General features: G+C 42.1%; 1 protein-coding gene across 5 annotated transcripts in view; it reads right to left on the bottom strand.

Annotated features, from left to right (window-relative positions):
• Positions 1-13,650, bottom strand: part of SASH1 (SAM and SH3 domain containing 1) — a 192,639-nt gene that overhangs the window by 45,244 nt on the left and 133,745 nt on the right. For 3 of the 5 annotated variants that reach the window (XM_073337579.1, XM_073337578.1, XM_073337580.1), the window contains exon 9: positions 5,873-6,005. In XM_073337579.1, the coding sequence (XP_073193680.1) occupies positions 5,873-6,005 (133 nt within the window). Of the gene's footprint in view, positions 1-5,872; positions 6,006-11,999; positions 12,284-13,650 lie in introns of those variants that run through there. The other 2 variants (XM_073337581.1, XM_073337582.1) reach the window with 1 other exon arrangement.

Genomic DNA, 13,650 nt, shown 5'->3' with positions numbered 1-13,650 from the left:
GGGTAACAGAATCGAGAAACTAGAACTACTGGTACAGGAAGTGAAACCAGATATTTTATAGGGATAATAGAAACATGATGGAATAATAGTCATGATTGGAGTGCAGGTATTGAAGGGCATGGGCTGTTCAGGAAAGCCAAAAAAATGGTAAAGGTGGTGAAGTAGCATTATAGATTAATGATGAGTTAGACTGTAAAGAAATTAGAAGTGATAGAATGGATAAGACAATCTGTTTTGGGCCAAAATCACTTTTGGGGGTGGCGAAGAGCTACTAGAGGGTCCCCTGACATAGTGCTTGGGGTATGCTACATATCTCCAGGATCTGATAAGGATATGGATAGAGACCTATTTAATGTTTTTAATGAAATAATTACTATTAGGAATTGTGTGATTATGGGAAACTAACTTCCCTGAAATAGACTGGAGGACACATGCTACTAATAATAGTAGGGCCCAGATTTTCCTGGATGTGAAAACTGACAGATTTCTTCACCAAATAGTCACTGAACCAACAAGAGGTGAAGCCATTTTAGATTTGGTATTGGTGAGTAGTGATGACCTCACATAAAAACTGATTGTAGGGGATAATCTTGGTTGGAGTGATAATGAGCTAATTCAGTGTAAACTAAATGAAAAGAAACAAAAATAGATCTGCAACAAGGGCCCTTGATTTCAAAAGGGCAAAAACTTTTCAAAATTAAGGGAATTAGTTAGGAAAGTGGACCAGACTTGAGAACTCAAGGATCTTAACATGCAGGAGGCTTGGAAGTACTTTAAATCAAAGTTGCAGAAAACAATCTAAAGCCCAAAAAGAAGAGGAGGACTTGTGGCACTTTAGAGACTAACAAATTTATTTGAGCTTAAGCTTTCGTGAGCTACAGCTCACTTTGAGCATAAGCTTTTGTGAGCTACAGCTCACTTCATCCGATGAAGTGAGCTGTAGCTCACAAAAGCTTATGCTCAAATAAATTTGTTAGTCTCTAAAGTGCCACAAGTCCTCCTTTTCTTTTTGCGGATACAGACTAACGCGGCTGCTACTCTGAAATCTAAAGCCTGCATCCCAAGAAAGCAGAAAAAATTCATAGGGAAAGGCTGCAGACCAAGCTGGATGAGCAAGTATCTCAAACAGGTGATTAACTGAAAGCCTACCAGGAATGGAAGATGGGTTTGATCAGCAAGGAAAGCTACCTCTTGGAGGTCAGAAAACGTAGCGATAAAGTGAGAACTGCCAAAATCCAAGCAGAGCTGGACCTTCAGGAAATTAAAACCAATATTAGAATGTTCTATAGCCATATAAATAAAAATAAAACAAGGAAAGAAGAAGTGGGACCTCTAAGGAGGATGTTTGAGGATGGGGTAGAGATTAAAGATAATCAAGGCATGGCCCAACACCTAAACAAATACTTTGTCTCCATTTTTTTTAACAAGGCTAATGAAGAGCTTAGGGAGAGTGGCAGGCTGGCTAATGGGAGCAAGGATATTGAAAATAGAAATTACCACATCCAAGGTGGAAGTCAAACTCAAACAGTTTAAGTTTTAGTTTAATGGGACTAAATTGGGGGGACATGGATAATCTCCATCCAAGAATATTAAACTGGCACATGAAATTGGCACATGAAATTGCAACCCCAATAGCAAGGACTTTTAGTGAATCTGTAAACTCAGCAGTCATACCCTATGACTGGAGGATTGTTAATACAGTAAAAGCTGTTTTATTGGGCATGTTGGGGGGTGCCCAATAAGTGAAAAATGCTGGTTAACTAAGAGGGAGGAAATTTGGGTACGGAAGGGAGTGCAGGGCTGGGGGTTCGGGTGCAGGCTCTGAGAGGGAGTTTGGGGCACGGGAGGGAGTGCTGGATCTGGCGGCGCTCACCTTGGGTTGCTCCCTGCAAGCGGCGATCTCTCCTGGCTGCTCATAGGCGGAGGTGTGGCAGGTGGCTCTGCGTGTTGCCCCTGCCCTGAGCTCTGGCTCTGCAACTCCCATTGGCCAGGAACTGCGGCCAATGGGAGCTGTGGGGGTGGTGCCTGCGGGTGGAGACAGCATGCAGAGCCGCCTGCCACACCTCTGCCTAGGAGCAGCCAGAACAGCTCGCCGCTTGCTGGGAGCTGCCTGAGGTGAGCGGCCCCCAGATCTGGCATCCTGCACCCCAAGCCCCTTTCAGCACCCAAACTCTGTCTCAGAGTCCTTGCTCCGCACCCCTTCCCACACCCCAACCCCGTGCTGGCCCCACACCAACCAAACTATAAACCGGACTTTCAATGAAGATCAGAAATGCTGGTTTATAGAGCTTTCTGGTTGGTGAAGTGCCAGATAAAATAGCTTTTAATGTATATTTTTAAGTAAGGGGAAAAAGATGATCTGGAAAACTAAAGGCTGTTAGTTTGACCTCAATGGTATGAAAGGTCTTGGAACAAATTTTGAAAGAGAAAGTAGTTAAGGACAGAGAGGTAAATGGTAACTGGGATAAAATACAACATGGTTTTACAAAAGGTTGATTGTGCCAGACTAACCTGATCTCCTTTGAGAAGATAACTGATTTTTTAGGCAATCTACCTTGATTTCAGTAAGGCATTTGATATGGTTCCACATGGGAAATTATTAGTTAAACTGGAGAAGATGGGGATTAATATGAGAATTGAAAAGTGAATGAGGAACTGGTTAAAAGGGAGACTACAATGGGTCATACTAAAAGATGAATCATCAAGCTGGAAGGAGGTTACTAGTGGAGTTCCTCATGAACTAGTCTTGGGACCAAACTTATTTAACATTTTTATTAATGGGAGTGTGCTAATAAACTTTGCAGATGACACAAAGTTGGGATGTATTGCCAATATGGAGGAGGACTGGAATATCATACAAGAAGATCTGGATGACCTGGAGAATTTGAGGAATAAATGGGATGAAATTTAATAGTGCAAAGGGCAAGTCATGCACTTAGGTACTAACAGTAAGAATTTTTGCTAAAAGTTGAAGACTTATCAGTTGGAAGTGACAGAGGAGGAGGAAGACTTGGGTGTATTGGTTGATTCCAGTATGACTTTGTGCCGCCAATGTGCTGTGGTCATGAAAAAGCCTAATGCAGTCCTAGAATACATCAGGCGAGGTATTTCCAGTAGAGACAGGGAAGTGCTAGTACCATTATGCAAGGCATTGGTGAGACCTCATCTCGAATACTAGGTGCAATTCTGGTCTCCCATGTTTAAGAAAGTTTAATTCAAACTGGAACAGGTCCAGAGAAGGGCTACTAGGATGATGTGAGGAATGAAAAACCTACCTAATGAGAGGAGACTCAAAGAGCTTGGCTTGTTTAGTCTAACCAAAAGAAGGCTGAGGGGAGATATGACTGCTCTCTATTAATACATCATAGGGATAAATACCAGGGAGAGAGATGAATTATTTAAATTAAGCGCTATTGTGGACTCAAGAACAAATGGATGACAACAAGTTTAGGCTTGAAATTAGATGAAGGTTTCTAACCATCAGAGGAGTGAAGTTTTAGAACACCCTTCCAAAGGGAGCTGTGGGGGCAAAAAACCTGACTGGCTTCAAGACCGAGCTTGATGTGTTTGTGGAGGGGATGGTATGAGGAGACTGCCTACAGTGGCATCTCCAATAACCAGTGATGGGACGCTAGATGGGGAGGGCTCTGAATTACTACAGAGAATTCTCTCTCAGGTGTCTGGATGGTAGGTCTTATTCATGTGCTCATCATATTTGGTTGGTCATCATATTTGGGGTCAGGAAGGAATTTTCCCTTGGATCAGGATTGGCAGAGACCCTGTTTTTTTGTTTTTGCCTACCTCGACCGCATGGGGCATGGGTGACTTGCAGGGTTAAACTACTGTAAATGGTGGATTCCCTGTAACTTGATTTGAGAACTTCAGCAACTCAGCCAGAGGTTACGGGTCTATTACGGGGTGGGTAAGGTTTTGTGGCCTGCTATGTGTGGGAGGTCAGACTAGATGATCATGATGGTCTCTTTCTGGCCTTAAAGTCTGTGAGTCTGAGAGTCATTAAATACTAATTAGCTTGTTAACATCAACTGCTTTTGCTGGACCAAACTGATAGTAAACCAAACCAAACAAACCTAGCAGCCATAATGAGTCACACCACCTGATTTAGCACTTATACCCTGATTTTTAAGAATCATAGCAAATGTCTTATCTAGAAAATCAACTTTATTCACTCAAATTTAACTACTTGCTGAAAGAGAGGGCTGAGACCCTGACCATAGCATCTTCTGTGTTCTTGAGGAAGTCACTTGCCATCTGAAAAATGGGGATAATACTTATCAGAAGGTGTTGTGACGATTAAATAGACAGTGTTTGTAAAGCACTTTAAATCTGAAAATGATGCTCTGCCACAGAAAAACATTGTGGAAGAGAGAAAATTTCCTTGGGGGAAACTTCACACACATCATCCCCTAGTGAAGGAGAGGCTTTCAGTGGTTAGAGAGAATGGTCCTATAATCACACAGATGTCCCTTGTTGTTATTAATCACGTTTATTACAGCGATGCCTAAGGGTCAACCAAAAGAGGGGCCCTATTGTGCTAGGCGCTGAACAAACACAGAGCAGTAGACAGTCCCTGCTCTGAAGAGTTTACAGTCCAAATAGACAAGACAGACACAGGGTAGGGGGCAGGGTACAAAGAGTGAACAATGTGATGGCAGCGAACAGCATGTTAGTTCCAACTCCCTCCCATCCACACACAAAACCATCTCACCCCAAGGTTAGTGGTGCTTTCAACCAAGTCTAGCTAGCTTGTATGGGGCTAGAGGCTAAAACCTGAGTGAGGCCTTCACTTAGGCTGGTAACTCGCCTATTTTGCAGTGAGGATATAGGCTAAATCATTCGAGTGCTGACGGTTCTCCAGAGCCTTCATACTTCCGTCTATGCCCAGAAGGACAGACAAGTTATCCTACAATTCACTAAAAAAAGAACCATAGAGTGGCTCAGTTTACTGCAGCACAAAGAATAATGGGATATAACCCTACAAGTCCTAGTGACACACACAGGTGAGCACAGCACCAGTGAGGACCCAGCAACTTGGGTATGGCTTTGCAGTGTGGCTGTTCACATACAGGTTAGGCTAACTCCAGTGCTCAGACCTAGGTACTGATCATCCAAGTTAACTGCAGTGTATACATACTGAGAGGGTGAGCCTCTGCACCTCTCCCTAGGTTCTTTCTCCACCAGCAACATGGCTTTTGCATGCCGTAGCTGATTGCCTATGTGTTTCCCACCAGGATCATAGAAGGCACAGAGATGGAGTTAATACAGCAAGAATGTGTGATAGAAATTCTCTGGCCTTGCCAAAGAATGATACCATGTAGAACAGTTACACCTTCAACTAGCCACTCCCCTTCCAAATCCTTAGAGCTGCAATTGGGGAATGTTCTTGCAAAGGTGCCTCCAAAGGCTTGGAGAAAAAGAACCAAGTCAGGGTGGCTCTGCTCTGCTGTTTGTGACATAATAGGGGCACAAATATCGTGGAATTTCTGCTACCTTTCATTCTTTCCACAAAATACAACAGGGGGAGTCAAAATATAAAGCCAAGTTCTAACCTCCTGATAAAAGAGCTGTCCAATATTGCACTCGGAGTGTTAACAGACCTTCAGCTGTAGCAGTAACCACCTCCCAAACAGCCACATTGCTCTCCTTAAAGTCTTAAAACAGCTGGGATAACTCAGTCTTTATAGAAAACAGCACCCAGTTTCACAGAGCTACAAGTTTATGGCCATGAGCATAATCATTCTTATTACCCCTCGCCCAGAATTCTCCCCGCCCCCAACCTTACCCTGTTCAACACAGAAATAGAAAGTCACCATTTCAGTTTAATTGAGAATAACTGTATGCACTTTGCTTTTACCTTCTGTGTTGGGTTTTTTCATTTCTTCCACCCTAATTAGTTTCTTTCTGACTCTGCGAGTAGAGTTAACCAGCTTGTGCAACCTCTTAAACTTCACCGATTCCTCTGTTTCATCATCCGATTGTTCTCTTGACTGGCAAAGAAACAAAGGGAATGTTAATAACGTAATTGTTCCATGGGTTGCTCCGTGAAGTCAAGTTAACCCAACCCAGCTGCCGCTCTGTGTCAAAGCAGCTCTGTAACAGGGGTTATATTCTCCACCCAGGTCAGAGAGAAGCGTTGAAATTATTGACAGGTTTCAAAGTGCATAACATACCATTTTGACTTCTAATTCTGTGCAACGGAAGGTCCTAAAAGCACTGAAATACATTGCTGCCCTTGTCTTCCTTTCCATGCATTGTGTAATAACTACTTTCACGTCTTCTTTCAACGCATTGCAGGCAGGGCTCTCTTACCATACCAGTTACGCTCCTGTGGTTTGGGTCAGGCACTGGTTTGTCTGGCCTGTCGGAACTTGCCATTTAAACTTGGTAATAAACAGCTTCTCCAAACTGAAACTCTATCATTGACTTTTTCCAGTCTTCCCAGAAAATTAAAACCAGCAGTACAAGAAGGGGACGGAAAGGAAGAGACTTCATTCTCTGTCTCGTTCATTAGTTACATGCTGCCACAGCTACAAAATCTTCTCTCTCCTCCTCCCACTATCCCACACTCCTTTTGAAGGCTCTCAAGGCTAGGCTTAGGATGGACACAGCATTCCTCCAACAATGACCAAGGGAAAACTCTGACCTTTTCAGATATACAGTATAGTCCATATTCCCCAGCATCCCGTTTCATTTTGCATCTGATCCATTATGCTCAGTTCCAGCTGTTTTCCCTCAAGTATCAAACATTACAGAGGCAAAAAAAAATTCACTCGCTCCAGCAGCAGACACACAACAAGCTGAAACAATTTATTCCTTGTGGACGAAATGAGGGTTCCAATTTTTGAGACAGATCCAACGTTCAATATGCTACTTCCTCTGTTTTAATCTATTTCAAATGTAAGAAGGGGGAGAGAGGGGAGGAAGGCACTCCAGCTCTTACAGTACAGGACTGGCACTGTATGCAGTGCATTCCAGCAAGCACTGCCCATTCCAGCTGGAGGGCTGCACAGATTGTATACCTTTGTCTTTGTGTATACCCCAACCAATTCATCACATTCTAAGGTCCAGCTCAAAAATTTTTATGCATCTTTCTCACAATGAACTTTATGTCAAACTGCATTATTTTCTTCTCATGAAAAAAAACCACCCTATTGTTACCTAACCATGAGCCTATTTAAAGGCAGGCAAAATAGGAGAGCTTATGGACTTTTAAAATATACATAAAAGTCAGAATGGAACAACATAAACCACAGGATAGGATGTCAAACGGCAAACACCTGGGTATATTTTCAAAGTTCACTGAGATGCCGCTTATTGAAAGTCAATGGGAATCCCTCATAGGGCCAAATTTTCTGCTGGTGCAATTCCTTTGAAGCCAGTGGGGTTGTGCCAGCAGAGCGTTTGACCCACATTCCTCAATTTACTTGATTAAAACAAAATTCACATTATTCTAAAATAAAAAAGACTAACTGGTCTGCTGGTCGGATGCTGTATGGCAATTCCAATGTTGCTAAACACAAGAATCCACAAGACCCAGTGAGTGCATTTATCATAGGGACCAATACAGTATGTAATTAGTTACCAAGTGAAAGATTATTATTTTAATACAATGAAGTAGGATAGCAGCAGACTGGTTTAAATCAAGGTAAATCATAGAATCATAGAATATTAGAGTTGGAAGAGACCTCAGGAAGTCACCTAGTCCAACCCCGTGCTCAAACCAAGACCAACACCAACTAAATCATCCTAGCCAGGCTTTATCAAGCCAGGTCTTAAAAACCTGTAAGGATGGAGATTTCACCACCTCCCTAAGTAACCCATTCCAGTGCTTCACCACTCTCCTAGTGAAATAGTGTTTCCTAATATCCAGTCTAGACCTCCCCCACTGCAACTTGAGACCACTGCTTCTTATTCTGTCATCTGACACCACTGAGAACAGCCTAGCTCCATCCTCTTTGGAACCCCCCTTCAGGTAGTTGAAGGCTGCTATCAAATCCCCCCTCACTCTTCTCTTCTGCAGATTAAATAACCCCAGTTCCCTCAGCTTCTCCTCATAAGCCATGTGCCCCAGCCTCCTAATAATTTTCATTGCCCTCCGCTGGACTCTCTCCAATTTGTCCACATCCCTTCTGTAGTGGGAGGACCAAAACTGGACACAATACTCCAGATGTGGCCTCACCAGTGCTGAATAGAGTGGAATAACTACAGACCGGTCAGCCTCACTTCAGTCCCTGGCAAAATCATGGAGCAGGTCCTCAAGGAATCCATTTTGAGGCACTTGGAGGAGAAGAAGGTGATCAGGAACAGTCAACATGGATTCACCAAGGGCAAGTCATGCCTGACCAACCTGATTGTCTTCTATGATGAGATAGCTGGCTCTGTGGAGAGGAGGAAAGCCATGGATGTGATGTATCTTTACTTTAGCAAAGCTTTTGATATAGTCTCCCATGGTATTCTTGCCAGCAAGTTAAAGAAGTATGGATTGGATGAACGGACTACAAGGTGTATAGAAAACTGGCTAGATGGTCAGGCTCAACAGGTAGCGATCAACGGCTCGATGTCTAGATGGCAGCCGGTATCAAGTGGAGTGCCCCAGGGGTCGGTCCTGGGGCCGGTTTTGTTCAACATCTTTATTAATGATCTGGGTGATGGGATGAATTGCACCCTCAGCAAGTTCGCAGATGACATTAAGCTGGGGGGAAAGGTAGATATGCTGGAGTGTAGGGATAGGGTTCAGAGTGACCTAGACAAATTGGAGGATTGGGCCAAAAGAAATCTGATGAGGTTCAACAAGGACAAGTGCAGAGTCCTGCACTTAGGAAGGAAGAATCCCATGCACCACTACAGGCTGGGACTGACTGGCTAAGCAGCAGTTCTGTGGAAAAGGACCTGGGGATTACAGTGGACGAGAAGCTAGATATGAGTCAGCAGTGAGCCCTTGTTGCCAAGAAGGCCAACGGCATATTGGGCTGTATTAGCAGGAGCACTGCCAGCAGATTGAGGGATATTTGTTTGATTAAAAGCAACAGCAGAGTCTGACCAGCAGAACTTTCCTACCAAGCAGGAGAGTGTGTGGCACAGAATATATATCTATTTTTTTTTTTGGTAGGGGAGAAAGACTGTTAATACCTTATAGATTAGGCCTTATACATCTGCCATTACAAGTGATAGTCACAAGAGCTGATCTGGATTTTTTTCAGTTAATAACACTTTTGCTGGAAAATGCTGATTCTTTGAAACTGAAATTGCTTATGGAAAAGGATTGGGTTTGACAAATTTCCCATTTTGAAAGCAACTTTGAAAAAGGTATTGAAATTGTTGAAACAGGACATTTTGGTATTTTCTAAACAAAAAGTTCAAATTTTTGGTTTGAAATGGCTTTTCATTTTGAAATGTAAATTCATTTATAATTTAAAAATGTGAAAAAATTAAAAAAAGGTCAAAATTGGAGCCAAATGTGTCAAAATGATCAAAATAAAATATTTTGATTGACCTAATCCTCTTCTCTCTCTTCTTATTTTTTGGTTCACAAAATTTTTCAACATTTCAACTTTTCATCCCAATTTGGGATGGGAAAAAATGTTCAAAGTCTCAACATTTCTCACAGGCTCGGAAAATCATTTCCCACCCAGCTCTAGCAACCGTTCTCCCACAGGCTTTTTCAGTGCTGCTTGCTATCGAAGTCAGATATATCTTCTTAAGTCTTTCAACATATTGTAACAATACAAAAGTATAGGCACAATCTCTGGATATTCGGGGAGACCTTTGCAAAGTGTTGTCCTGAGGTGGAACAATTTTATAGGTAACGAAGGAAATCTATGTTACAATCAATGGTTTCCTGCAGGGAAAGGTCCCACAGCAAGCAAGGCTAGCAATCAGAAAGGGCACTTTATGCAGTCAACATGGTAGGTGTCCCACACAGAGGTCAGAGCGCGCTTACAGTACAATGAGTCTATAAATGTTTTATTGCTACATGTATAAGGCTATCCTATTACACTAAATTTCAGCGTAGTTAACCCTTTCTGTACAGCAAATAGAGGCATTTAATATGCATAATACCCTGACTCTTAAGTAACCTTATTAAGAGGCCTTCCTGAATATTCCAAAGGGAAAACAAATGGATTTACAGTACTGTAAATAGAAACAACCCAATTTCCATCCTTGCTGCTTCACATTTTTTCCATCCAAAAGCCCATATGGCTCAACTTTAATTATTTTGGCTAATGCTGTATGTAGTAATTCTGTGGTGAATGCTTAAGTGTTTCATTTCTAGTTTCCATGGCAACATTACATCAGATTGCAGACAGCTGGCTCCACAGTTTTAAGCCATAACAAATTGACCAAGCCAATACAAAAAATTATACATGCTTTAAAGGGACAGTGCACCATTCTGCTGCCAGTGGAATAGAGCAAAGCCTATGGGGCCTATTTGGCACTAATGCTTGGGCGGAGTTTCCTTTCTCAGCTTCTTTTGGAACAAGTGCATCTTTGACACATCTGCAATGTTCTAATAGCAAAGAAACTGGGCCAGTTTGGAGAACTCTATTACACAACCGCACGAAGGGCTACAGGGAAACTGGAATTAAATTAACAGCATCTGTAAATACCAAGGACTGCATACAGAGAACTGCAACAATCATGCATTGAATGACTGGAAAAGTATAACTCCAAGTTGTACCTGCAGCCTCAGCTCTTTTTTGGAGAGCAAGTGTGACCATAATACTGTGAAAAATGTTCTTGAAACCCTAATTGTGCCATTACCTTTGCTGTGCTCTACGCCCAGAATGTCCTCCTTGATTCTGTACCCCACGCAACCTCCCCTTCTTCCTTCAATAGCTATTCTCAAAAACCATATTTTCCCACGATCCCTTAAACCAAAATTAGAACAATTTTAAAAGTAGTTGTTTAAAAAAAGTAATCAAGGGACTAAAATAAGCACTGCATCCCCATAACTTACTGTCCTCCACCCCACCTACCTCCTCCTCCTATGACTTTTTTATGCTGTCAATTTAGAACGTAAGTTCTTTGGGCCAAAGATATGTACCTTGTTCTAGATCTATGAAACACTACGCAGTCCATTTTAGGCGGTATATAAATAATAATAGTGAACAATCCTAACTTCCCCGCTTGAATTAGATCTTTACAAAGCATGTTCACATTTATGAGGGTATATGGAATTATTGGACTAATATAAAACAGAAGTAGCTAACACTCTGCAGGGAAATTTTTGGGATCACTTCAGGGTTTTAGAGGCATTCTTTGTAAAACACAATGTACGATTGCTTGCTAGCCCACTCCTAATAGAATAGAAGTATTTAAGAAATATCAGGGCTATGTCCAGATAAATCCAGCTTACTTGATTGATCTGCTTCAGCCCTGTAAACAAAAACATACATGATGTTTTACTCAAGCTGTATGAAACCATCTGGAAAGATATCAAACTTCTGAAATTAATTTCATGCCCTAGTAATAGTTTATTTCTTTACTGAACCAGAAAATCTCCCACCAAATCTCCAAATTTGAGCCCAAATTGCAATTGTGTTGGGACAGTCAGACAATTCTTGAGGGACAGAATGGGGCAAATACACAAATTCTATGTATGATGTGCCCGATAATTAACCACTTATTAGTCATTCCAGAACTCCGAGCCTGTCAAATCAAACAGATTTGCTGCTTGCGCTGGGAGACATGGTTGCATATGTCCCTTCTCCCTTTTTCTCTAGAACAAGCTTTACGTCCTCCAGAAATATAATCATCTTACTATCGGGGCAGGGAAGAAACCCCCCCCCCCCCCAAAAGAAGTCCGACTATAGCCGGGGACAGGAAAATAGAACAGAAGAGTACAGAGTCCCAGGGAAAGGAAAAGAGGAGACAAGAAAAGCTCAGCATGTTATGCGGTGCCTAACAATAACCACAAAAGCCTTTTCTCTCTCTGAGACAGGAGGCACATCCTCTCCATATCATACCACATAATGACTTACCGGCTTCGGCATTTATAGGCCTACAGCTCAGTTCCGAATAATTCCCCCAAGTGATCAGCTCCTGCTCTGTCAGCTTTGTAACCCTAAAATTTAGGATTAGGCACTTCTTAAATACTATATTCGATTAGTATCCTGTGCACAAGACACCTCTTCTCCAGAGTTACATTATCAGTCATCACACTGACTCCGACTCCACTGCTTAATATGTAAAGAAGAAAAAAAGCATGTTGCTGGACTCAATTAGCTGCTTTCTGCTCACTGACTGATTCCCCCAGTTACTTGCTAGCTGCATAGCTTGCAAGAAAGGCATAAGTCATCAGCTCTAAGCAAATCTTCTATTCACCACAAGGAAAAAAGGGAGTGTTGTACATGGCAAACAATCCCTGTTTTCACTGACGAAGGCTTGCTGACCTCTTGCTGGCCTCCAGTTCCTTAATTACTGTCTATGGAATTTCAGTGAAAGAAAAAAAAAACATACAGAGAATCTGTGCAAAGCCAGGATAAGAACTGACACTCAAACACTACTGTTAGAGTGGAGGCTGTCTCTCTAGGAAACACAACTAAAACCTTTTACCAGGTTGGGGTTTGGTTTTTTTTATTCTTTTGACAAAAAGCCCCCCAGAGAGATCCCCACTGAAAAATAACTCTTGCCTGAACGTTATTGCTGAAATTATAGAATCTATTATTTAAAATAATCAATAAGCGAGAACTCAAATGTTCTTCCCTCACCCAGGTGCCATTTAAATTCTCTCCCAAATCTTACTGACCAAAATCTCAGTTTAGCTCAGATTATCATGATGCTCCTTCATCAGGCACTAGACCGTGCACATGAAAAGTGAGATCTCTCCCTTTTCTCCCAAGGCTGAGCTCAAATCTCTTGCCTCGTGCCTGATCTCCACATTTCCTGGGAGATAATCTGAGGGCTTGTCCACACGGAGACAGTGTACAGCAAGCTGGGTGTAAATCTACAGATACTACCAGGCCACGTGGACCCCATTACTGCCCACTAAAAGTTCCGTAGTGCACTTTGACTTACTGCCGTTTCAAGCAGCAGGAGCAGTACCGAGAATCTGGCCCTTTTGGTGTGTGCAACACTCTGTTCTTTCATGACCCATCTAGCCATCCGGACACTTTTTTACCTTCTCCATCTTAGTACCAATGACTATAAAGCCAAAGCTGTGCAAACAGAGCCCTTTCAGATCCACAGAAATCATGTAAACCTTTTTTCTGGTTTTGATTTGATGAGTTTCATACCCCCTGAGTTTTGCTTTTCACTTGAACCCCAAAAATCCAAGTAAAACTCAGCTGAAACTTCTTGAGCTTTGGGAGAGATGACTGAGTTTTCTCAGATATCCATGAGACACTGGCCAGCTTCACTTGAAATTTGTCCCAGATTCAAGCATGGGCAAAGCTGGCTCAAGTTTTGGGCTTGCAACTTCAGTTTTACCTGGTTTCAGGTTTCGTTAAGAACATTTCACAAAGCTAATCACAGCACAGGCTGTGTATGTAAAATTGGGTAGTGTTTGGATGTGATAATATGGACCATACTGAAAGGTTAGAAGAAAATTACTCCTGTCTTTACAAAAATTATAAGGGGTCAAAAATGTGTTTGCCACTTAGCAAAAGTAACTGTATAAATATAAAACATATA

Source organism: Lepidochelys kempii, chromosome 3 (genome assembly GCF_965140265.1).
Source record: "Lepidochelys kempii isolate rLepKem1 chromosome 3, rLepKem1.hap2, whole genome shotgun sequence".
NCBI lineage: Eukaryota > Metazoa > Chordata > Testudines > Cheloniidae > Lepidochelys > Lepidochelys kempii.
Note: the sequence above shows the minus strand (reverse complement) of the source record. Positions and strands in the feature narration are given on the sequence as shown.